The 25,666-nt window shown below is 39.2% G+C and overlaps 1 protein-coding gene across 1 annotated transcript in view; it reads left to right on the plus strand.

The window, feature by feature from the left end:
* IGF2R (insulin like growth factor 2 receptor) overlaps nucleotides 1–25,666 on the plus strand; it is a 57,556-nt gene that overhangs the window by 18,100 nt on the left and 13,790 nt on the right. The window contains exons 7-34 of the mRNA XM_030945189.1: nucleotides 276–393; nucleotides 1,932–2,094; nucleotides 2,247–2,427; nucleotides 3,172–3,275; nucleotides 3,652–3,816; nucleotides 4,493–4,633; nucleotides 4,994–5,146; nucleotides 6,073–6,204; nucleotides 6,598–6,745; nucleotides 8,121–8,298; nucleotides 8,857–8,972; nucleotides 9,356–9,518; nucleotides 11,018–11,197; nucleotides 12,221–12,322; nucleotides 13,177–13,278; nucleotides 13,915–14,089; nucleotides 15,417–15,584; nucleotides 16,134–16,277; nucleotides 17,578–17,756; nucleotides 18,128–18,215; nucleotides 19,617–19,823; nucleotides 20,190–20,320; nucleotides 21,002–21,099; nucleotides 21,913–22,049; nucleotides 22,648–22,838; nucleotides 23,405–23,531; nucleotides 23,887–24,009; nucleotides 25,015–25,277. Of these exons, the coding sequence (XP_030801049.1) occupies nucleotides 276–393; nucleotides 1,932–2,094; nucleotides 2,247–2,427; nucleotides 3,172–3,275; nucleotides 3,652–3,816; nucleotides 4,493–4,633; nucleotides 4,994–5,146; nucleotides 6,073–6,204; nucleotides 6,598–6,745; nucleotides 8,121–8,298; nucleotides 8,857–8,972; nucleotides 9,356–9,518; nucleotides 11,018–11,197; nucleotides 12,221–12,322; nucleotides 13,177–13,278; nucleotides 13,915–14,089; nucleotides 15,417–15,584; nucleotides 16,134–16,277; nucleotides 17,578–17,756; nucleotides 18,128–18,215; nucleotides 19,617–19,823; nucleotides 20,190–20,320; nucleotides 21,002–21,099; nucleotides 21,913–22,049; nucleotides 22,648–22,838; nucleotides 23,405–23,531; nucleotides 23,887–24,009; nucleotides 25,015–25,277 (4,177 nt within the window). The remainder of the gene's footprint in view (nucleotides 1–275; nucleotides 394–1,931; nucleotides 2,095–2,246; nucleotides 2,428–3,171; nucleotides 3,276–3,651; nucleotides 3,817–4,492; nucleotides 4,634–4,993; nucleotides 5,147–6,072; nucleotides 6,205–6,597; nucleotides 6,746–8,120; nucleotides 8,299–8,856; nucleotides 8,973–9,355; nucleotides 9,519–11,017; nucleotides 11,198–12,220; nucleotides 12,323–13,176; nucleotides 13,279–13,914; nucleotides 14,090–15,416; nucleotides 15,585–16,133; nucleotides 16,278–17,577; nucleotides 17,757–18,127; nucleotides 18,216–19,616; nucleotides 19,824–20,189; nucleotides 20,321–21,001; nucleotides 21,100–21,912; nucleotides 22,050–22,647; nucleotides 22,839–23,404; nucleotides 23,532–23,886; nucleotides 24,010–25,014; nucleotides 25,278–25,666) is intronic.

Raw genomic sequence — 25,666 nt, forward strand, 5'->3', positions numbered from 1 at the left:
ACAATACGAGTCACAAGGCATTCAGCATAGTCTTAAGTAGGGTACCAGAAGATACTGTATTAAGTAATTTTGCTGGGACTATTTTAATTTTTATTTTTAATTAACTCTTAAGATTAAAGGAATGAGGATCTCCCTAAAAGCTGCTTTTAGGAGCAGGGCTGCATTGGTATATTCTATGGAAGTGTCTGGCAAAGATTGAGGATTTCAAGAATATCCTTCTTCTGTAGAGCATGGTGTCTTAACTGTCTTTTTCATTTGTTGTTTTCTATTTCTAGGCTTGTATTGAGTTATGAGAGACAATACGAGCATGATGAAGAAAGGCCAGGCTTCTGCCTAGGCCACAATCCAGCAGTGACAATCACTTTTGTTTGCCCATCAAAGAGGGGAGAAGAGGTAACTTGAATGTTTTAGTTTGTGTTAACTGGTTGGTATTTAACTTTTGTGTTTTATTTATTTTTATTCAGACCTGAAAAGAGCGTAAGTATTCCTGGCTTGTAGCTTGTAAAGAGTGTGAGATTCTAGATGTATGCTTCAAGTCTTCTAGAACTTAAGAAATAACAAGAACCTGAATAGAATTTCCCCAGGAGTGTGTTTTCTCTTATACTGGTGAATTTGGTTGTCCCTTTACAGGGGGCAACAAGGATTCAAGGCAAATCTCTAAACATAGGATGGACTTAGTGTAGAGTTTATCCTGGGCACATTGGCACAAGAGCTTTGCTTGCTAATGAGCTCTCTTCCTCCTCAGTCAGGCTGGGCAGGCTTATAGCTGTTGCTTGTTACTTAGTTTCTTTATTAATCTGTTCTTCCTCAGGGGGAAAAAAAAGTAGCTACTAAGTGTCATTGCATGGCAAGAGTCTGTCGCTTACTAAGCAGACTCATTAATTCTTTTTAAGTAAAATCTGTAGTGCTCAGCTACAACTCAGTTTGTGCAGGACACTGTTTTAGCCTAGCTTGACTGCAATGTGACAGTCACTTCAAAGTAATGCTGGGTAATTTCAGCAACCTACACTCCTTGAATTGGGCAATTGCTAATGCTCTGCCATTTCATATAGTGATGCTTTTTGTTGCAGATTAGTGAAGAGGGAGCTCTTGTCTGGCTAATTTTTGGTTTAATGTCTAGTCCCTCATATGACCTAGATAGGTACCACACTTCACTCTTGTTGCTGCAGAAATAAACCTGACTCTTTTGTACTATCTCTTCGTACTACCTTGCTATAGCTATGCACTTGTAGGATGAGTAGTATTACTGGTGATACTTGTGCCTGTAACTTACCTCATACCTGTGGATCTGCCAGTTGTTCCAGTGGATGGCAGAAATAAAGATTTATGAAACAATTTGAATTTCTAGTGCTTCACTTTAAAGTGGGGAAAACCAAGACTATTGCTTCTCCCGGATGTGCAAAAATATATCACCACAGGAAACTCATCTGACAGAATTGTTGGCTAAAGAGTTCTCAAATATCTGCATTTTGATTTGGACCAAGGGAATCAAAGTTGCTAAAACACCAGTGTGTAAAAGTCTGTTTTGCCTTCAGAGAGCATTTGACCTCTATTTCCAGCATTGAGGACTTCTCTGAGGCAAACACAATCCAAGCTTAGGCCATTTGGGTTCACATCTTTACTTTTTTGAGCACATTAAGGAAAAATATTTTAAAAGTGCTATTACTTTTGCTGTCTTTCTTCTAATGTCTGATGCTTTACTTCTGTTTAGAAGTATTACTACTTGTAATAGTTTGCTACATCATTTGTAAGACCTGTTTTATTTCTTCCCAACACCTATTTCTGAGAGGCCAGAAACAATATTTGCACATCTTTAGTATTAGAGGTGAAGTAGTTGTTACTGATCTTAGAGGAATGTGATACTGTTGCTTTAAAGATTATATTTCAAGTAAGTCTACTTATAATTTAATTTCTGTTCACTTCTGTTTTAGAGTTCAGGTCCCAAACTTACAGCAAAAACAAACTGCCGGTATGAAATTGAATGGGTTACTGAGTATGCCTGTCACAGGGATTACCTGGAGAGTAAGAACTGTTGTCTGACTAATGAGCAACATGATATCTCTATTGATTTAAATCCACTTACTCAATTTTCAGGTAAGCTCAGTATTTTTCTTTTGTTTTTGTGGTTTTTACTAGCCAGTTTTGCATTTTCTTATTTAGGGACAGAAAAAAATGTCCTGTGTTGATATTTGGAGTTTTGTGTCTGTCCTGATGTATGTTAAAACACTTTTTTTTTATTCATTCAGAATATGTCACACCATATGCAGCCAAAGATGACAAAGAGGAGTATTACTATTACTTGAATGTATGTGGGAAAACCACTGCAGGTAACTGTAAGGATGATACAGGATCCATTTCATCTTGCCAAGTAAAACTTTCAAATAACCAGCAAAAAGTGGCAGGAAGATTTGCGAACCAAACCCTAAGGTGTGTAAATGCTCTTCAGCCCTGCTGACTGGTCTGATTGGTCCGTTTCCTGCTTTGATGTTTACTTACTTGTCACATAATCAACAATTGATACAAAAAAATGCAAGCATTTTTTGCCACTTTTTTTGTCAGAAAAACTGTAACAGTATATATACACAGGATAGCATTAGCAAACAAAGGAGCCAGTGAGGTTGGCAGAGGCCATTGGCTAGACCAGAAGACTTCCACTGACTTTGTTGTCCCAATTGCAGATTGTGGTGCACTGCCTGTTGTCCTCCTTCTTATATGTTTTAAATGTAAAGCAGTATCAGAGGAAGCTGGTTCCCAAGTGGCATATAGGGATACTAGTTTGCATGAGATTGTAAAACAGAGATTTATTCATGTGGATATGATCTTCCATTCTGTCTGTGACAGGTTTGTTGCAGTGATCTTCCAGAAGTACGACTTCCTCCTCTTTCAGAAACAGCCACACAATAAACTGGTGGGAATAAATATCCCACCATACCTAGGGGAGTATTAGAGCATTCTTTAATTTCTATAGAAATTAATGAAAAGTGATCAGAAAAATCAGTGGATGCAAGCCTTCATTGCTGTAGAAGTGTCATTATTAATGTTGAACTAACATTTGTTTTCCCTTGGAGTGAGACAATTAGTAATTTAACAAGAATGTGACTTTGGTTATGTGAAGAACACTGTGTGATCGTCTGACACTATATTTCTATCTAAAACTGACTTCTTCCTCAGATACTCTGATGGGGATCTCACTTTAATTTATCCAAATGGGGATGCATGTAGTTCCGGCTTTCAGAGAATGACTGTCATAAACTTCGAGTGCAATGAAACAGCGGGTGAGTTTAACAAGCTCTGACAGCTCTGCTCAGGGTTTGACTCCCATGCTTGCTAGTAGACCTTGTGCTCAAATGAATGCTTGTTTTGAGCCACAGCTAACACAAGAAATTGTTATATCAAGCAGTAATTTTGATGGCTGGCAGGATGTGCTGTGTAGTAGCACTGCTAGTCTAAATTTACACTGATGATTGAGAAGATGGAAGTATAAAAGAGCCTTTTCTTCTTAGCCAGTGGTAAAAAACCAGAAACACAAGTCCTCTGCAGCAAAAGGACTTTTTGTCTTCCTTGCTCGTTGCTAGTCCTCAAGTCTTCTTGCTTTTTTCCCCTTCCCCCTCTAGAAACCTCATTATGTGTTCATCTGTTTCCCATGTTAAGGTAATGATGGTAGAGGAACTCCAGTATTCACCGGTGAGGTTGACTGCACCTATTTTTTCACTTGGGATACAAAATACGCATGTGTTAAAGAGGAAAAAGATCTCCTTTGCAGAGTTACTGACAAGAGAAAACACTATGACTTGTCACCTCTTATCCGCACTTCAGGTATGGCAATAAAAACTAGCTTTCAGTTACTTCTGCAGTCCTGAGTTTACATGCCATCTCCAGTGCAGTTATTTACCTGAGTATTAGTCAGCTTTTGTTGTTCTTAGTGAATTTCTGGGATGCTGGTGTTTGCTTCCCTCATTCCAAACAGACTGAGCGCCTTAGTCGCCATGTCCATGACTGCCTTGGTTGCTGCCATCATAAGTGGTTTTCAGTCACAGAATCACAGTTTGGGTTGGAAGGGGCCATTAAAGATCATTTAGCCTAACTCCTCTGCCATGGGCAGGCACACCTTCCCCTAGACCAGTTTGCTCAAAGCCCCATCCAGCCTGGCCTTGAACACTTCCAGGGAGGGGGCATCCACCATCTCTCTGAGCAGCCTGAGCCAGTCAGGATCTACCATGGCTCAGCAGCTTCCACCCAGTGGCTTGTGCAAAGAAGACACATCGAAAACGGGTAGGATTTGGCAGCTATGGCTTCAGGGGATGGATGTAGGTGGTAATCTCAGCTGGTGGGGGAATGGAGCTGAAATCAGGGCTTCTGTGTGCTGGGGGATGTTCTGAAGGAGAGGTCATCACACAAATGTGGGGTACCCTATAATAAAAGACATTTTGGTATGGAGATGCTGAATCAATTTAGCCAGATAACTTGTTCTTAACGACCCTCTATATTTCAGAGTCAGCCCAGAACTGGGAAGCTGTGGACAGTAGCTTTTCAGAGGTAGGAAGGAAACATTACTACATCAATGTCTGCCATAAGGTGTTGAAGAGGGGAGGAGCTTTCAGCTGTTCAGATGGTGCTGCTATTTGCTCTGTAGGTGAGTCTGGGGTTTTTGTTGATGGTGTTTTTGGAGTTTTTTTGGTTCACTGGTTTTTTAAGCCCCTGAAGGCTTGGCACTTCCTGCGCAAATGGGGTTGGTTGTCCTGAGTGCCTTCATTTGTTCGAGGAAACAGAAGTTAGGAGCATGTTTCTTTTGTGATCTCAGAGATGCTTGAAGAAAGAATGCACAGCTTTTTCTAACTAAAGACCTAAAGGCTTAGCAGCATGGTTTGGCAAGGTAAAATCAAACTCCTAATGATGTTTTCTCGTTAACTAGACAAGTGGAAAGTCTTAGTATCTAACAGAAGCTTCACTACTTTTCAGAGAAACAAAAGTTCTGTATTTACTGTTTTTACAGATCAGCAAAACAACAGTAAGAATCTTGGAACATTTGTATCTTCTCCAAAAAAGGTTGGAGAAAATATTCAACTTATCTATTCAAATGGAGACAGGTGTCCTTCTAATGAAAAAGAGAAAATCCAAACGGTCATCACTCTAATATGCAGACCAGGTGAGAACATCCATGCCCTGTTCATTGATCCAGTTAAAAACTGTAGGTCATCTAATAAGCCCAGACATGAGTGCAAAATATTAGCATGTGCTGAATATTAGCATGTCTTCTATCTCTTTCTATGCAAAAGCTTGAAGCATCAGGGTTTGTTTACTAGGATGATGGCAATATAATTGCAGATATTTAGTTATTTACCTTTTATACAGCTACTCTTTAAAAACTCTTGAAATAAGATTCTTCCAAACATGATTAAAGTATGCTTAAGTGTTTAAAACTCCACAAATATCTGGAAGCAATAGAAATATCTGGAAGCACTTTCTTTCTCTAGTTGTCTTGATGGAAAAGAGTAGTTCTGAACTGAGATCAAATACTTTAGCCTTCTTTTCCAATAAATATGGTTTGTATCTAAACTGCTGGCAGTTTATGAAAGGAAGTTAATATTGTTCATGTTGTTTATAGTAGCCTGCTAGTTATCTCCCAGGAAAATAGAAAATCTGTGTTCCTCTACCTCAGCCTGAGGAACTTGGAACTTCCAAGTGTCCTGGCTGTTAGGATCAGATTATGCACTATTTGCTAATACAGCTATTGCTTTGTAGTAAAACCAGTTTTGTATATCAAAATACCAGTTTTGTATTTTGTATATCAAAATACCAGTTTTGTATATCAAACTAGACTTTTTTTCAAATATTGTGATGGTTCTCAGGAGCAGATTGAGCCCTGTGGCTTTACTTCTGGAGTAAACTTTTATTTTTGGGGAGGATGATGCAAAGTCTGTGAAAAATATTTTTGGTTCCATTTTCAAAGAACAGGTACTTTAACAGTTACCTTGACTTTTGAGGAGAAATTAGTTTCTTAGGTGTAGATTCCTAGTTCCTGTTGGCAGCCTGGCTGTCTCTATATGTAACGTGTTGCTCTTGTGATACCAGGTGATCTAGAAAGTGCTCCAATCTTGATGGCAGAGCTTGAGTGTTCATATGCATTTGAGTGGTATACTGCTGCTGCGTGTGTCCTGTCTAAAACTGAAGGAGATGACTGCCAGGTGTCTGATCCTCAGGCAGGTATGTATTTCTGTTCAGCAAATCAAAAGGTCATTAGGGATAAAACTTATGCCACAACAAATAAGTCCTTATGATACCTGGGAGCAAAGTGAGTTCAGCCTAATGCTAAGTACCCACAGTTTTAAGTACGTGCATATGGAAGATCAGAACAGCATGAGCATAATACTCTCCTAGCGAATGTAGGAAAATAGATGTATTGTGTATTTTACTGAAGTAGATCTCTCTGTATAAGAAACCATACTTTTACTTTATCCACTTTGTTTCTGGAACAGTAATTACAGAGAAGGAGACTTATTCAGGGGAGGTGAACTAGCCATGTGACTGACTGAATCAGAACCTGTGAGAGATATCAGGACAAAATCGAACTGATACAGTTTATTCCTTCCTGATCAGGCTTCTCTTTTGATTTATCACCTCTGGCCAAGGCAAAAAGTTTCTATACAGTTACTACTAAGGAGTACTGGTTTTACATAAGCGTCTGTGGCAGTCTGCCTGATGACCAGTGTCACACAAAATCGGCAGCTTGCCAAGTAACGCGGAGGTGAGTAACTCATTCTCTTGGCTGTAAGGGAAGATCTCTTGTTGCATGATGTGTTGTTATCGGTGTGCAACAATGAATAATTTGCATGTAAAGTAATTACTGGGCTACCTGTAATAGATTCAGGTAATTAGCATATAATTTGCAGTAATTATACTGCCAGCTGTTTCAAGCCAAATGCACATATATGTAACCTTGCTTACAGCTAACTTGTGAGATGGAATGTGCCCGTTGCTCTCCCTTTTGTTATTCATAGGGACTGTAAATTCTAGATTAACTGCTGCAGCTGTAGTAAGGCAACCTATAATCCAGAGATTGAGGGTCAGCTCTGTTCCAAGAACTGGCCTAAAGAATGTGAGCTTGCTGCACTTGGGATGAGCAGGGGCTGCCTTAAGTAGTAGTGAAGCCCAGATCTTGGATGTTGTACCATATGGCCTTAGGTTGTGCCAGTGGATATTTAGATTAGATAGTAGGAAAAGTTTCTTCATGGAAAGGGTTGTCAGGCATTGAAGCAGGCTGCCCAAGGAAGTGGTGGAATGGCCATCCCTGGAAGTGTTCAAAATATGTATGGATATGAACTTGAGGACATGGTTCAGTGGAAAGATTTGGTGGTGGTACTAAGGTGATGGTTGGACTTGATCTGGGAGGTCTTTTCCAACCTTAACAATTTTATAATCTCCCTCACTAAATTGGCTGTTCCATGTACGGTCCTAGTGTGTACTGCTACTCTGACAGCATCACTGCTTTTGCCTCCTATAAATTATGTCTGAGGTAGCATCAGAAATACCTGTGCATTTCAGGTTCCAGGTCAGCCTGCTGCCAGAGATGGGGTACTTGGCCCTGAGTTACTCTCCAGCCAAGGACAGTTTTCTGCAGATCCTAGAAATGTTCTTCAGAGGAAGATGATGGAGCTAGGTCTGATAGAGTCAATGTTAAGTCAGTGACAAAACACTCCTGAACCAAAGCTGATACCTAGCAGAGAGCTGTTGTGCAGTGCTAGGTCTTCATTGCCCATATGTAATTGGATGAGGCCAGTTTGACCCCAAGATGAGGGTGTCTGCAGTTTGACTTCCACTTTGGAGAATGAGAACTTGATGGTATTGTCACCCTTTTAGAGACAGGAGTATTCAAGTTTTCTAGATACCTTAGCAATATGTAACTTCCTTTCCTTTTCAAAGTAGGACATCTGTTCATGTTTTAAGTTTGCTTTTGGCAACGTTCTTTTTATCCTAGCTCACTGAGGCCTAATCAACCTTATTTAATTATTATGCCTTATTATGGTGTCTTGTATAAACTTACGTGGTTTCTATTTGTAAGACTTCTCTTAGAGACAATTTTGTGTTCTGTTCACTCTCAAAACTCACTTTTTATTTTCTAGTAACGATCAGTCTTGGAGTCTTGGACTGCCCAGTTCCAAACTTTCCTATTATGATGGCCTGATTCAGTTGACCTACAAAAATGGTGCAGCATACAACAATGAGAATAAAACACAGCGCTCTACCCTTATAACTTTCCTGTGTGACCATGATGCTGGAATAGGTCAGCCTGAGTATCAGGTAAGAAGTTCTATATGAAGAAAGGAAGGATCTCCATCCTAAAATACTGACAATAGCTACTAGGTCCGTACAAGCAGGGTGTTATGTGTGGAAATACCCAGTATCTGTAAAGCAGACTAAAATAAATAGTTATTTCTCTTGGTATTTTTGACTCTTGTTACAGTCATAAAGCTTTCCTTGACCAGTAAACAGTAAGCTGTTTACCTGGATCCAGATTGTTACCTCACTCTCTTCTAGTGGGCCATGTAATTAGTGCTTTTGGTTGTCTCGTATTTCTAGCTGGAAAAAACCCAAACTGGCTGAGAAGTAACAGATGATATGACTCTGTACCCAGCAGACAGTGGTTTAACAGAACCAGAGCAGTTTTTTTTGGCAAGAGCATTTTTGGTGACACAGGGAAAGGCAAGATCTGTGACAGGACAGACCAGCACAAATCAGTCTGAGAAGATATATCCCAAAACCAAGGGGAGATACCAAGCTTGACATATAAACCAGTAGCTGTGAGTCACAAAGTTGTCAATGTAAAAAGCCTCTCTTACCTATTCTGCTCATTTGTAGAAAGAAGATAACTATACCTACAACTTCAGGTGGTACACTGAACATGCTTGTCCAGAAATCCCGCTGGAATGCGTTGTGACAGATCGCAACAACATGGACCAATATGACTTGTCAAGGTAGGAAAGTGACACGTTCAATGTAACTTAGCTATTCTAGTTTGGTGTTCTGTCTGAAGTTGGTTTCCTGTGTAGGCAGCACCAGAAGCTTCACCTCTTGTGAGAGTCTTGACTGCAAGTATGGTGAAATCCCTCTAGTATGTTGGCTTGCCTGCTAGGCTGTAAACTGACTTTTTGGGATGGTTTTGCTTATAAAAATGTATTACCTTGTCAACTGTGCTCTGTGTCCCAGGAGTATTCTTTCTAATTGTAGCACTTGAAAATGAGGGGGAGAAGTTAGTCGGGAATGCCTTAGGGTTGCTCTATTTCTTGAGACTGAGAAAGCTGGAGAGAGTCTATGAAGCATGTGTGTCCTTAGAGCAGAACTTTCTCTTTCTGCTCAGATTAGCAAAATCTGAGAAGAGAGGTGAAAACTGGTATGCCATGGATAATTCAAGACCAAGTGAGCGCAAGAAGTACTACATAAATGTCTGTCGACCCCTGATTGCTGTCCCAGGATGTGACCGGCGAGCATCTGTCTGTCAGATGGAATATAAGCAGGTTTCTGTGAGTACCCTTTCCAGCCCAACTCAGAGCTGGTTTGCCACATGAGTGAGACTGAAAGAGACACAAGTGAGATTAAAACAGCCATGTGAATTCTGCCTCCTTGTGCAAAGGGATATTCTGTGTACCATAATAGTTGCATAACCATAGCAAAATGGTAGAGCTCCTGTCCACCTCTTCAAAGAATAAAGCTTTAATTTTTACAAGTGTACCTATGTCATGTTTGACACTGATGATTTTTTGCCCTGTGTTTCAGAGGCAGACAAGCTGCATCTCTTTTATATGAATTGCTGGAGTCTCAGAGATTGCTAGGAATACACATTTCTTTAGGAACAGGCTGTCCTCTTGGATATTTTGTCATGTTTCTGGCTTGGTTTAGATTGAACTGTGGAAAAAATTTGTTTAAAGATTCTTTGTTGCATCCCTGCCCTCCCTGAGCTTGCTTTGGATCTGAAGAGTAGATTAGATAGATGTTGCCAAGCAAATAAGAAACAACGCTGGTGGATGTTAGGGGCCTCTACTTCTGTATTGCCCTGAACTATAACAATTTATCATGGAAGTGATAGCAGCTGATAGGCTGAATCGACTGGTTGCCCTGATTGACTTCATTGCTGCTCAGAGCTGTAGGGAAAGCTGTGCTAGAGGCTCACCCAGCCGTCCTAGTTCCTTCTATCAAACAGAGACAACACCTTCCCCCCTTACTGTTAAAGGGGATGTGTTAGTGACTGAAGCCAGTCATTGCCAACACAGCACTTGAGAGATAATTATTGCTCATTCCCTGTGGTTGCAATGGGCCTTGTGCAAGGCTGCTTCCTTTACACGTAGAGACGCTTTAGGGCTTTATTACTTCACTGCTTGAGATAATGAGTAAAAGGTGAGTGCATTGGGTCAATCTAAAGAGTTGTTAAAAAAAAATATAAAAGGGCAGAAGTCTGTGGACAGCTGTTTTGGAGGTATATTCTTTAGTTTGTTCCTGCTATTGACTTAAAGAAGTTTCTTAAAACTAGGAAACACCAGTTATGTTGCAGTGACAATGACTTCAGACTTTGGTAGTAGCACCTACTGTCTTTCTAGTGCTCAGTTTCTGTCAGTGATTTTTAGCCTTAGCTAAGCATGGCAGATCCCTAAAGTCAATGCTGAGAACACTGGGAGGCTTCCACAAATTGTTTCAAAGAGCTCTACAATAAATTCTACCTATTGCAGAAGACACAGGCCTCCCTAAATTGCTAAGCTATGTAGCCCAGGAGATGCAGATGGGTGTTCTAAGGTACTACAAGCACCTTATTGTACTAAAAATAAAAACAACAAAAATGGAACTGTACCTTGTTGTGGAGGTTGTCTGTTAAATACGTGAAACTTGACTATAGAATGGGAGAGAAATGTTGAGAGCTTTTGTTGTCTTCAAAGCTATTAACCTGTGTACAAGAGTACTGTAGTAGGTATCTTCTTTTTGGTTGTTTCTATTTTTTTTAAAGTTGTTGACATGCTTTTCTTATTTCTAGGCTTCTTATTCTGAAGTCACCTCTATTAGTAATCTTGGTGTTGCCAGCAAAGAACTAGTAATTGAAAGACCTGGACATGTTTCTCTAACCTATGCAAATGGCTCTGTGTGCATCAATGCTGATGGAAAGACAACTACCTATACCACCACCATCCACTTTGTCTGTTCCAGGGGCACTCTTGTAAGGACAAATGATCTTCCAGTTTTTATTTTATCATAGTAGGTTTCTCATCCTATAACATGAAGCCACATGAAGATGTGTAGTGTATAGCAGATTTGTGGCAAGGGAGACTGCTTGAGGGTTTGAAATTGAGATGTAAAACCAAAACTGATTTAGATGCTAGAGGAGTACATGTCTGAGTACTTTATGGTAAACAAGAACTAGATAGAAACTAACAGCCTTGATGAACAGTAGTATTTCAGACTAGTCTAATTAGCATGAAAAATACATGAGTACTTAAAACAGCAAACATTGTGGACACTCTTAAGCGGAAAAATATTGTGAGATGCATTCTCAGGCTTAGGTTCTGCATTCTCCATAGGTTGTTGATTCTAGAATTCTTAAATCTGTAGGGCTTTTTGGGCTACAACTCCACATATTGGAGATTAGATTGAGGGGATTATTGGACTTAAGCTTGTGTAGACTTGTTCTTCCTGGCTTTTTGAATCTGCAGGTCTTGCTTTCCCCTTACCCACATGACCTTTAGCCCAAGAGGTGTGGTGAAAAATCTGTAACATGGAGCAGTTATGAACTGCTTTGCTTTTGTCTAAAACACTGACATGAAGTGTACATAATAAATATTCCTGTTACCTTGTTACCTCACCTAACAGATTTCTGTTGCTTTACTTTTGCCTTTTTTTTAAATTATGGACTATGTATTATACACCAAAACTCCTCAGAGCTTAGACTGAGACAAGATCTAGTTATACGTGTCTAGATTAAATATTGACTTTAATCTGAGTATTTGGATGTCAGATTCAGTTCTTGGCTAGTGCTTGGTCACATAGTAAATGTTTAACTAGAATAAGTTTTCAGTGATGACCTTCAAAATAAATCGGGGAGAGGGAAGTGGGGTGGAAATTGTGTGCCTTTGTAGGGAAGTCTTTTAGAAGGACCTGACAGTTTCTCTAAGGGGGAATCTCAAACATGACAAAGTGTTAGCTATTACACTTACTCTGGTCTTCCTCTGCAATCTGTTTCCAGAGTAGCAGCCCACGGTTTATAGCTATTCTGGATTGTGTGGCCACTTTCTTATGGGAAACTGAGGCTGCTTGCCCAATAAAGGAAGCAAAAAATGATTCCCAGGTGAGAAAGGAGAATATAAATTGTATTTATAGTCTCAATGTACAATGTTTATTTATAGCACTCTTGGTTTCTCTGTTTAAATGGCACTTGAAGAAAACTACCTAAAGTGAAGTCTTAAGTTGGTCATGATGTAGTCTTGTGATATCTTATCATGTTGTATTTTTGAAGTGTTTCTGAAATGCTTAACTTCTGACAAAAATACTCAGGTGCTTTCTCGTGAGAACAGTTTACTTCCTCTCGAATGCTTCATTTAATGTTTCATTCCCTTGCTATGTTGGTAGTAAAACTGAGTTTATATGTATGGATATGTAATATCCTTGTTTTCTGCAGATCATCAGATGAGGCTTTTCTTTTTTCACACTAAACCATGAGATTAGCTTGGTTGCTCAGAGCATGATGCTAATAACACCAAGGTTGAGGGTTTGATTCCTGTTTGATCCCCATATGAGCCATACATTAAACAGTTAGACTCAATGATCTTTGTGGGTCCCTTCCAATGCAAAATATTCTGTGAAATCTACTCAGTTGCTTCTGCTTTACAGGTCTCAACATAAACACATTAGTGTGAAAACAGCCCTCAGTTAAAATTTCCATGCGCTTAGCTAATATGATAGATGCCATCTGTTAAATTCCACTTTCATATGTTGGTGTGGCTGATGTCAGTGGACAAAAAGAATTGAACAAATATACAAAAGAATTGAATTAAGCTACTGCCAGATCTGTTTTCTGGTGTTCTCTATGCAGGGTAGGAATATGTCTAAATCACTGCTTTGGTTCTTGAAACAAGTTAGAGGTAAAATAAACAGAAGAAATGTAGAAGGAGAAAATAATTTTGTTGTAATTTTTTTTCCCAGTCGTGCTCTGTGCGAGATCCAAACACTGGTTTTGTGTTCAACCTGCAGCCATTGGCTTCTGAGCAAGGGTATACAGTTACTGGCAATGGGAAAACGTTCTCGGTAAGGATTTTGGCTGCATTCTATGTTGTTTGAGTGCTGTTGTTGCATTTTTTGTCTTGCGTAGTGATCTAGGGGAGCTTTCACTCAGTCCTCTTAGGAAGTATGAGTTGGCAGGAAAGCATTGTGGTTGAGGGAGGGAATGAAAGATAACTTCATTCGCCTTAATCTTGAAAGCATTAAACTTCTGGTTCTTGGAGAACATGAGGTAGCCACACTTTTGAGGCTCCTTTTTGAGGTAGTTTTCCCCTCCTGGACTCTGTTGTGTACTGCCAATTTATCTTCTGATTCTGAAGAAATTGACAGGGAAAGCCTAGAAAGCCTAGAAAGGGTCCATATCAGTGTTTTTAATGTAATCTGCAAGTGTCAGTGATCCTAGGCTGTCATAGATAATACCATAGTGATATCTTTAGGCCAAGAATAAACATCCTTTACTCCTAGTGGGGAGAAATTATGGACCCCATAATCTGAAGATTGAGCATACTCTTACTGTATTATAGTTGAATTTCTGCACTGCAAGACTGTGTTGTTTCAAATAGTTCTCTACAAGTGTTTTACTGATGTAGAAATGGCTATGTGGACCTTGTTTTTCTGATGCAGTTAATACTATGTACATCTACATGTTTTCACAACTTCTAGCTAAACATTTGTGGACACTTGCCATATTGTGGTAAAATCAATAGGAAAACAGCTGCTGGGTGTGAAAGAGAAAATCGTACACCTCTGAGGCCACTGGAATTGGACAAAACGCTTTATCTCTCCAGTGAAGGGTTTCTAACTCTTACCTACAGAGGCCCTCTTCATGTGGAATCAGGTGAGTTCAGGAAATACACAGGGTATTGTAAAAACTTAGTGTTAGTGGTCTTCATTCCTTCTTTTGTTCATGTGCTGAAGTATATTTGGCTTGGTATTAATTATTTAAACAAGCTTGCTCCTATGGAAATTTTAGGAAGAAATGAAGTTACACAGAATGGTAATGGCTCGGTAATACATGTGCATTTCAAAACTCTAGGAGAGTGACTCAATACACTATAGGGTTTTCTCCTTAGCAGATGAAAAATACTGGTCCTTGTATGGAGAAATGGACAGTCAGATTGGGAGAACAAAATGAACTCAGGTTCTTTTTCTAAGTGAAGTAATAGCTTTTAGTTTCAGTTTCATGGATAATTCTCTCTAAAGGTGTTTCATATCTGAAAGGTCAGTTTTCAGTAAGCTTGTGCTCTCCTGTATGGAATTTTTTGAATTAGTGCTCCAATACTTCATATGCACCTACTTCATGAATTATATCTTTTGCAGGTAAAATGAATTAGAAATGTATATCTGGCTTTTTGATAGTAGATGCTCTTCAATTATACTGAAACTGAGCTTTGTAGAAAGGAATATGACATCTTAACAACAAAAGACCTCGGGAAAACTAGGTTTTGGATTCAGGAACTTCAAATGCTTCAGCATGCTTAATTGCTGGGGTGCTATCTCTTATTTTCTCAGTTGCGACATTTTTGTACATAGTATGTAACAGTGATTAAGCTCTTATGTATTTTAATTTAAGAGGTTCTACTATTTTTATAACACTACTAAGCATTTTGCTGACAAATACTACTCCCTGACATAATTCTGTCACTTCTTGGGGACTAAACAGAACTTAACATATAGTGCTTTGATAGGATCAGTATTATTTGTTCTGCAGTCATTACACTGAACTTCTTACAAACAAACAGAACCCTCAAACCAAAACTTTGTGGGATGTAATTTAAAAGCTGCTTGTTGCCACTGGTGGTGTTTTAAAAGGTTTCTGTTTCTTCATGTATGTCAAAGAACATAGGGAGTAGAGGTCAATGAAGGTAATCACGTTGTTGAAGTGTGTCAAGGAGACACATTTCAACAACATTGATTACATTGTCAAGGCACATTTTGGTCTCTTATTTGTAGAGGCAGTGGTGGCTGCTAGGCAATTTTTCATGGCTCTCTGAAGAAGACTTGCATATTTACAGCTGAAAACCCATAATCAGCAAGATAGTATTATCCTTGAAGCAGTTTTATTAATAAGAGACTATTAGAAAATTTTGAAGTCAAGTGTTAGCTTGAACTTAAATTCACATGTTCCGAACAGAACCATCAGTAGATAAATGTTTGTCTTATAGGAACATCAGACATGTTCAGAGTGACTTTCATTTGTAATGATTCATATCCTGGAGAGCTTAAGTTTGTGCGTGAGGAGATAAACAGCGTGCTGGACGTCCATGATACTTTTTTTGAGTTTCACACAGCTCTGGCTTGTGCTCCTGCTCCTGTAGATTGTCAGGTTACAGGTAAGTACCTGGAATTTAGGTGGGCTCTTTCCCATGTTGAACAGCAAACTTCTGCTCAGTGGAGGGCTTTAAGAATACCTATTGAGAAGACATTTGTAAGACTTAAAATCCTTGCAGAAGTTGTAGGGTGGGAGAAGAGGTAAGTTGCGTGAAGCAGGCTTAACTTAGAAAAGCAGGGAAAGAAGCTAATTTAAAACATTGTGGTATACACAAGAAAGTTGATAATTACTTTGAAAACATTTAATCATTACTGTGACTGATGCTGCTTCAGCCCAGCTCTAAAGAAAATGAGTTAATTTAGTATTGACATCTGTAAAAATGCACCTGTGATTTGTGGAGAAGTTACATTTGGGGAGTAACTGTCAAGGGAACTATGTTCTGCATTTGGCATGGTGATGTTTTTGTGGCAACAGTACATTCTCTTAATACATATCTAATGTGATTCTGAAAATTATTTTGAATTGTGTATTCATTAGTGAAGCTGGTATAATTTCAAATCCAGTTCTGCTGCAAGTATTGAGTTCTCTCAGCTTACTGCATTTCTTCCAGATGCTGCTGGCAATGAGTATGACTTAAGTGACTTGAGCAAAGATGGTGAGCCGTGGGTTGCTATAGACACTTCAAAGGAAGCAAAAAAGCGAACGTTTTTCTTGAATGTCTGCAAGCCCCTGCCCTACGTGACTGGATGTCCTGGTAAGCCAAGTGGCAAGCGCTTCTTAACTTGAGTCTTCTGATGCAAGACCTTACAGTCAGAGTGATGTCCCTGGGTATTTTAGTAAGATTTATTGACTCCTGTCTCTTTAATCACAGAAATAGCATAGATCTGGGTGACATATGTCACCCATGTGTCTGGGTGACATATGCAGGAGTATTAATAAGCAGACTTCCGCAAGCTGAGAGCAGTCTTAATGCTGCTCATCAGGACTCTTGCATTGAGATGTATATTAATGCATTTGGGAAAATTGCATTGAGGGCAGTATTGCCAGGATCTAATTAATATTAATAAATATTAATATTTTTAAAAGAAGATAGTATATAAAGTGTCGTAGTTTAACCCCATACAGCAATCAGCCCCATTCAGCTGCTTGCTCACTTCCCCACCAGCAGGATCAGGGTGAAAATCAGAAGGGCGAAGGTAAGAACTTGTGATTTCAGGTAAAGACAATTTAATGGGCAAAGCATAAGCTGGGCATACAAGCAAAGCAAAACAAGAAATTAAGTCCCTGCTTCCTGTGGGGGAGGCAGGTGTTCAGCTATCTCCAGGAGGGCAGGGCTGCATCACATGTAACAGTGACTTGAGAATAGAAGCACCATCATTCCAAATGTCCCCCCTTCCTCCTCCTTCCCCATTTTATATGAGCATGATGTCATATGGTCTGGAATATCCCTTTGATCAGTTTGGGTCACCTGCCCCTGCTATGTCTCCTCCCAGCCTCCTGTGCACCCCCAACTTCCCTTGCCATGTTATAGTAAGAAAAACAGAAAAGGCCTTGGCTCTATGTAAGCCCTGCTCAGCAGTAACAAAAAATCTCTATATTGTGTTCAGCACAAATCCAAAACACAGCCCCATACTCACCACTGTGAAGAAAATTAACTCTACCCAGCTGAAACTAGTACAGAAAGTTAAATGTTGTTGAAGCCTCCTAACTGAATGAAGCCAGAATGAGCAGCTTATGCCATGTCTTACTCCATTTCTAGCCGGTTTAATGTATTTAACTGTACTGTAGTCTTTTACAAGTCTGTGGAATCAGATAAATTAGTGCAGTTTGAAAGATTTGAGTATGCAGAAGTAACTTGTTATATTCCTCAAAGGCTTTAGCTACACAGTGTCTCTAACTGTATTGATGAATATGTGTGTGTGTTGTGTTCTGCTTCAGAAGTTTGAGACAGTTTACTGCAAAGCTCTCTTAAAGCTACCCTGTTCTATTATTTTACAATCAATTTAGCACTAGTTGTCAAAGCTTTGAGCTAAACCCCAGTTCTTTTCCTGTAGGTGGTGCCATAGGATCTTGTGTGAAATACACTGATAAAAGTAAGAACCTGGGAGTCATTCAGATAAACCCCCAGGCTGCTACTGATGGGTCGTTAAGCATTATCTACTTGAATGGTGACACATGCAAAGATAATCAACGTTATTCCACACGTATCATCTTCCAGTGTGATCAAACAACGGTAATTTTCTCTTCTACTTGCTAGCAATGAGGATTTTAGTGCTTGTACCAAAATAGACAGTGTTTATTCCTCTTAAAATGGAGAGACTGATTCTAAAAATTAAAATCTTACATACTGGGTTTTTCCTTGTCTCTTCTTGAAAAAGCTGTCTGTTTACTGAACCTGTAGAACACAATTGTGAACTATCATGGAATCCTTTTTCCTCCTGTGAGCCACCAAAAGCAGCTCTTTGCTGAACATAAATACTGCAATTTGATACTGGAGACTTTAAACTCTGAAACTGCAGTAAAAGAAAAAAAGCCATGTGTGTATGTTTTGAGACTTGCAGTGTAATTATTAGTAAGCCTCCTTCATATGGCTCTTTTCTGTAGGGATCACCAGTGTTGGAGCAAGAGAATGACTGTGAGTTTGTCTTCGTTTGGAGGACTTTGGCAGCATGTCCTGTTCACAAAGCAGAAGGTAAGTAGTTATTTGAGATTTAAAGTATCAGTCAAACTGTACAAGTAATAAATACTTGAATGAAACTATGTCAGTTTCTTGCCCTGTGAATCTTCGTGTAAAAAGTGTTGGCTTGTGGAGGAATGTCTATTCTGAGCTTTAAGCTAGCTACAAATCCTATCTAATGTCAAAGATACAAGTTAGGATGACAGGCAAATGTACTTGCCTATCTAGGGAAAGAAGATGTAGTACAATACTTTATCAAAACAGCATTATTACCCTCTTGTTAAATCACAGACAGACTTGCTAGTAAATATTAAAGCATCAGTTTTCATGAGAACAGAGTTGATTCTGTGCCTGGCAGGTCTTGCCCTGTCCCTCACGAAAAACTGTGGAAGCAAGACTAAACTTGACCCTTGTTAGACAATGGCGGGAAGGCCAGAGGAGGAGTCTCAGTTTGTATTTGACTCCAGGATGTGCAACAAGAAATCACAAGTTCTAGTTCTGATACTTGATTGTCTCTTAGATGGAAGATTGAGTGTGTAGGCATCTTCTCTGCCTTTGCAGGCTTTGTTTTTCAGCTTGTAGATAATTCCTTATTCCTTGTTCCTAGACTTCCTGTAAAGGATCTGTCACAACGGTCCTAGTCATTATTGAAACTGCTGATGATCTGACATGGCATGAGGAATGTTCACAAACTGCTGCTCTGTAGTACATAATTACTGTGCAGGATGCTGGTGACTGAATTGTGGTTTTGAAGGAGGAGAACTGATGTCTTTAGCTGGGTACCAACATGTATGATCGAGAAGAGCATAATGTTCAAGTGATACAATCTGATGATTTTTTTAAAAAGCTTCAGAATATTGAGCAAAGGGTCACTTTAAAACTGAGGACTTGAGCAACGGCAAAGTCACTGACATATAGCAGCTAATGAGACTCAGGAAACTAGAATTTTCCTAAACCTTATTTTATATGCATCTTTGTAAACTGTTATAAATATTTCCTATGACTGGTTATTTTCTTAACTCATCAAACTTCAGAGCTGTTAAAAGAAGATACAAGACTGACATCTAGGACACCTCTTGCTTTGATCTTGTGACCTTGCTGTTCTTTCCAGATAATTAAGCCAGTTCTGGACTTAGTGTCTCTGATTTTGTACTTTACCTTCAGCACAGCTGAAGGAAGAACTTGAGACCACTCTGAGGAGGTTTTTGAACTACAGTGTGGCTTTTGCATCAAGCTTTAGTAGCAGTTATAAAAGAAATGTGCTGTTTATACTAAGAAGGTTCTTCAGTGTCACTGCCTTAAAGTAGCTACTCATTTTTGTGGTCTTATTTGTCCAGTGAGCCTTAATTGTCCCCAGTGTATTTGAAGGCTAATAGGTCTTAAGTTGTATTTTAAATTGTTAACTTCTCTTTAAAGGAAAAGATTGCCAGGTGAAAGATCCAAGATATGGTCACGTTTTTGACCTGAAGCCGCTTTCCAATAAAGACATCAAAGTGAGTACAGATGAGTATGACTACTACTTCAGAGTTTGTGGAGAAATAAAAGAACCTTGCCCTGCAGAGCATCACAGTGTTGCATCCTGTCAAGTAAAGAAGATGGACCCTACTTTCAAAAAAGTAGCAGGTACTGCACTTACCTAAACAAACCTAGGGAACAGGAAGATTAACCAGGGTGTAATAGAAGAAGGGTACTTGCTTATCTAGTACATCTAATGAGATAAAACACCTCACTGCTTTTGCTCAATGTGCAGATAAAATGGCATATGTGTAGTTACCTTGACACTCAGTTATGAATGAATTCAGCCCTACTGTGCTGGAGTAGTAGTCCCACAATAACTGGATTGCAAGTTTTAGAGGAAGCTTGAGGTCTGTCTGTATATTCTTTAATTGCGCATTTTATTGCTGTTTATGTGACCCTGTTGTCAGAGGCATTACTGCAGTTGTGTTGCATTACTGTAGCTGTTAACATTTCTCAACTCTTTGCTTCTAGGCTTGCGTACAGACAAACTGACTTTCAAAAATGGTCTAATAATGATTAATTACACCAGTGGAGAAAAATGTCATAAAATATATGAACGATCAACTGCTATATTATTCTATTGTGACAAGACTAAATCTGAGGTTAGTTTCAAAACATGCTTCCTGTACATACTGTCTTCCAGAGTTACTCTCTTTTTTAAAGTATGGAAGGTTAGGGTGAAGAACGTGAATGTGCCTAATGATTTACAGATTAGACAAGCAATTCAAAGGTCCTATGAGGGGACAAAAAGATGAAGAATGTTTTGAATCTCCTGTTTATGGATGGTACCTTTATCATTGTCCAGGAAGATCAGTGCATATTGTTCCTTTAAGGGATGGCTATCATTACCAGAGCTCTTGGAGAAGTTGGGAAGGGATGTTCTTCCATAAATAACAGCTGTTTCTTTGTAAGAAATAAAAAGTAGAAGGTTGAATGTGCAGGAAAGCAGGTATTACATGGCCAGACTAAAATAAGCTGGTTACTTGCTTTTGGTATCTGATTTGTGCCTCCCTTCCTGTTCTTAATCAATTGTATATAGAATTACTTTTGCTCTTCTTATTTCCTGGGGGAGGCAGCAATTCCTAATGGCTGCCCTTTTATCAGAAGGGTGCATGTGGATAAACTCAGGTTTGGGAGAAGCCATGCTTAGCTGGTCAGAGGCATAGTGTGGCTCTAAGATAATATGTGTGTTCTTGGATCTTCCTGAGGCATGACTGACGCATTTCATTGTTTCCATGTGTCTAAATTAGAAAGCAAATTAATTTTGTATTATGTTCTTTCAGCCTGTGTTTTTGAAGGAAACTCCAGACTGCACCTACATGTTTGAATGGCATACTCCATATGCTTGCCCACCTGTTAAATCTACTGAGTGCTCCTACAAGTAAGTTGTTTCCACAAAATTGAAATGGAGCTGTATGTTGAGAGAGACAAATACAGCCTTCTTGCAATTCAGTGCACTCTGCTCCTTTAGCTGTTGTGTTTTGACCACCTAATGTAGCATTCAATGCCAATGCATAATATTTAAAATAAGTTTTGCAATTTGTGCTTCTGAAAACTAATTTAATTGGCAAAAAACCCCCCAACTTTGAGATTCTTTTGGAGAATAATAAAACGGAGCTGTTTGGTCTGTATTTATTGATGGTTGAATGTTAGGTGGTTGCAAGTGTCAAGTTGTTATTTAACAGCAGCTAATTTAAATAAGGCTACAACTGTCTGTTTGGAACTTTCACCAAACAGTGCTTCAGGAAAAATGTCATTTATATCTGTCACAAGCAAGTATTAGCTCATTAAGATTGAATGTGGGGTCAGATGTGGCTAATATTTGGCCCAGAATTTGGACATCTGGCCTCATTCTAGGTCTCTGCCCTAAGGTAAAACAGTGGATTTTAACTGTGTGTTAAATACATACCCACTGTAACTGTGTGTATGCTTGCCATGAACTGAAAGCCAACATGCTTGAATTAAAAGTTGGAATTACTCTTGCATTGGCTGAGAGCTGTGTGCATGTGGACAGTTTCTGTGGGAATAGCTGGTGCAGTGATGTTATCCCTCTACTGAATTTGAAGTTTCTGGGGACCACTGTGTCTGATGCAGACTTCCAATGTAATACTCTGCTTAGAGTTATGAGGTTGAAATTCCTGTAGTAACTTAAGAATTGCAACATTATTTTACATGCCTTTAATCTTTTGTACAGGGATGCTGAAGGAAATTTCTATGACTTTTCATCCCTGACACGACACAGGGAGAACTGGGAGGCCATTGCTATATCTGCTACTACGCAGAAATACTACATTAATGTCTGCAGGCCTTTGGTACCATATAGTGCTACACGTAAGTGCAAAATACAGATATATTCTTCCTATAGCTAGGGAGGCAAGTGGCAGGACAGTACTGCTGGTGACTGTTCTGAGTGAAATAAATCACAAAGCAAAGCATATGGAGACAGTGGTGTGATTTTAGCACCAGAGGGAAAGGTAGATTGTGAGCCTGATTTCCATCTGCTTAGTGGGTGAGATTCACTAGCAGCTCTTCCCTTGATAGCTTTGACACTCTAGCTCTTCAGTCCTTATCCAAAATTTGCTATAGCTCTTAAAGATTAAAATTATCAGTTCAGAATTTCCCTATGGTGTCTTCTGACTGACTCTACATTTCATACAGTGCAAGGCCAGACGGTAGCCTTCCACTCTGTAGTAATCTACTTCCCCTGTGGTAGCTGCCACTACTTTTTGCATGTTTTTAAGTGAAGTGAGACAATTGTTGCTAGTTGCAATTTTTGGGGAAAATGCGCCCCAATGAATATGGTTTGGACAATGGCTTGGAGATAGATCAGCCGTGATATACCTGAAAGTAGAGTAGTGGACCTTTATTCCAGGCAAGTACACCTTACTAACCTTTGGAGTAATAATGCAGTTTTTGTTTATCTATATAGGTTCCTGCCCTTCTGATGCTGCTGCCTCCCTCATTGAGGGTACAAAATGTACCAGTCTTGGGGAAGTGGCTGATGGTCCTCGTTGGGAAAATGTCACTTTTATCCTGAAATATGTCAATGGAGATCTGTGTCCGGATCAAATGCGGAACAAAACAACAATATTGCGACTCAAGTGTGATGAAAGCAGAATTGTAAGTGGGTTCCTTCTGCTGGAATTTTATGTGTTCATGCAAACAGAAGGACTTATAGTACTTATAGAATTGTAGATGCTGAGCAATTTTTAAGAGATCGTTTTGTACACTCTGTTAGCACAAATTTTGTCATCTATAATAGTTTCAGATTGTCTGCTTGCATCTTGAAGATGAATGTAGTGCAGGTTGGGAAGTGTTTCAAGTAGTAAATAATGCTATTGACTGTGTAGCTCTTAATTCTTGCACATCTCTATGCCTTGCCATTAAGTACTCTTCCATTTGATGAGATTTGAATTGCCTTTTGGATTTTCTATTGCCCTAGGCTACCTTTAGCTCTCCACTCATTAATTTTATTTCTCCTGATAATGATTCTGTACTATTGTGTATTTGACATAATGACAGTTAAATACTCTGTTCTTAGATTAATTCACTGGACTGTGATGATCTGTCAGGTTTTAGGACTGGTGTTTGAACTGAGCTCAGCTACAGACTGCAGGGATAAACCCATTGGCATGGAATCTTACACTATCACTCTATAGTTGCTCTCTCCACTGTTTTTTGTTTAGGAATCAAAGCCAGAACTTATAACTGCCATTGAAGATTGTGAATATACCTTCTTATGGTTCACGGCTGCTGCATGTCCTCTTAAAAGCAATGTGCAAAATGACTGTCGGGTAACTAATCCTGCCACAGGTAAGGAGGAGGCCTCAGGATTTTATATGTGGAAGAGGCTGCTGGAAGCAGCACTGCTGTGTTTGTGTTCTTGAGGGACTTTGTTAGTAAAGAGCAATATGACCCATCATCTGGATAGTGACCAACAAGCTTACTGATGGTAGAAATCTCTTGTACTGCAATGTCACTTGGAACATAAATAGCTGATAGTTCAAAACTAGTTTTTCCTCTGTTAATGTGAATAAGTAACTGTTTTCCTAGCAGACAAATAGCTTAGCTTCCTACTAAATTACATTACTGAAAGCTTATAATACAAAGAAGTATCTTGATTTTGAATCTGAGTAAGAGATTAAATTGTTCCCTGATCTCCCTATAGGCCACCTCTTTGATCTGACATCTTTAAAGCGAGAGTCTGGCTATACCATCAGTGATTCACACAACAGAATAATTGAGTTGAATGTTTGTGCTGAAGTTAAAAGTTCATGTGCTAATGGAGCTGGTAAGCAACTTCTCCTCTCTGGTACTGTAATCATTGACTATAGGGTAACCAAGAGAAATGCTTATGCTCAAGTTTACTGTAAAATGTGATGTTTTACTGCAAATGCAGAAGGAGTGAAGGGAGCAGCTGGTGCCTGTACTGACTAGGAAAAGAACCTAAAGCTGTTTTAGGAAATGAGGCCATATATTTTTACCCAACACCATTCACATGGGCTCACTTCAAGTCCCAGTCCCTTTAGTTCCTAATGAATGGAGATGAGGGCAGGAATGTAGTTGCTTCTACTGCATGTCTTTAATGCTGTGAAAATGGAGACATTACAATCTTCCAGCTAGGATGAACTTGATAGTGCTGCATTGCTGTAATACATCTGCACTGGGCTTTGTGTCTGCACTTCAAACCTTTGCCCGTCCTCTTTCTAACTTTCTGTTCTGTTCTGGGTGCTTCTGAAACATCAGCAGAAGTTCACTTTCTGCTTAATTAACTGGTTTTATAGCTGCTTAATTGCAGGTTGAATTACTAGCTCTTGTGTCAAATTGAATATGAAAATGAAATAATACTTAAGCATCTTAAATGCTAAAATAGGAATATTGCTTGTCGTGAAAATTATTTTTGTGGAGCTGGAAGAACATATTGGATTGATTTGGTTTTTAAGACGCATCTTAATAAAAATATATATAATCTGTCTGACATATTGTGTTAATTGCTTGGTTTTCAGAGATGTGATAACCAAACACTGCTCTGTGGCTGCTTAAGCATGTATGGGTGCAGGACATTCAGCTGGTTGACGACGTAATGAAGGCAGTATTTATTTAGTCTTTGTGTCAGTGCAGTTCAGCTCAGTTTAGTGGCAACTCTGGATGCTGTGGCAAAGCCATTCTTTATTAGGAAAATTAAAATGATGCTAAAATCTTAATGTTCCTGCTGTTTATGTTGTATGGTGCAATTTTTGAGGGCAGTTGCATCAGACTTGATCTGTTTTCTTAATTTTTCTTTTTTCCATTTTAGCTGTCTGCATCACAAGTGGCCAAAAACCAGTTAATGCTGGAAGACAGAGTAAAACTTTAAGTTATGAAGATCAGGTGTTAAAGCTTGTCTATGAAGATGGAGATCCTTGCCCTGCAGACCCTGCACTGAAGCATAAAAGTTATTTTAGCTTTGTGTGCAAGTCTGATGCTGGAGATGACAGCCGTCCTGTTTTTGTGTCTTTTGACGAGCAGACATGCACTAGTTACTTCTCTTGGCATACTTTCTTGGCTTGTGAAGAAGAGGTAAGAGTCATGTTTGCAGAAAACACTCGTGGGACTTAAAATTTCTGAGAGTGGTTAGATATAATAGCAGTATGTTTTAAATTCCTTGAGAGAAAGATTTCTTCCTGTAGTACAGAACCCAAGTTCATGTAGGAGTTCTTGAATGCTTTCCATACTAACGTTTAAACAGGGGTGAGCAATACTTGACAAACTCCTTCTTAGCGTGTTGAGCCAAGTTAAAACTTCTAACACTTGAGAATAACCCCTTTGTGGAACCTACTTAGCTGCTTTAGAGTTCAAATTGAAGCCATAGGGTGTCATGTTGGGAAGCAATGGTGAAGATCCTCCACTGCAGTGGGCCAGCAGAGCTGACTTGAGGAAGGATAACATCTCTGTGCATGGGGATAATC

This window comes from Camarhynchus parvulus, chromosome 3, assembly GCF_901933205.1.
Source record: "Camarhynchus parvulus chromosome 3, STF_HiC, whole genome shotgun sequence".
Classification (NCBI taxonomy): domain Eukaryota; kingdom Metazoa; phylum Chordata; class Aves; order Passeriformes; family Thraupidae; genus Camarhynchus; species Camarhynchus parvulus.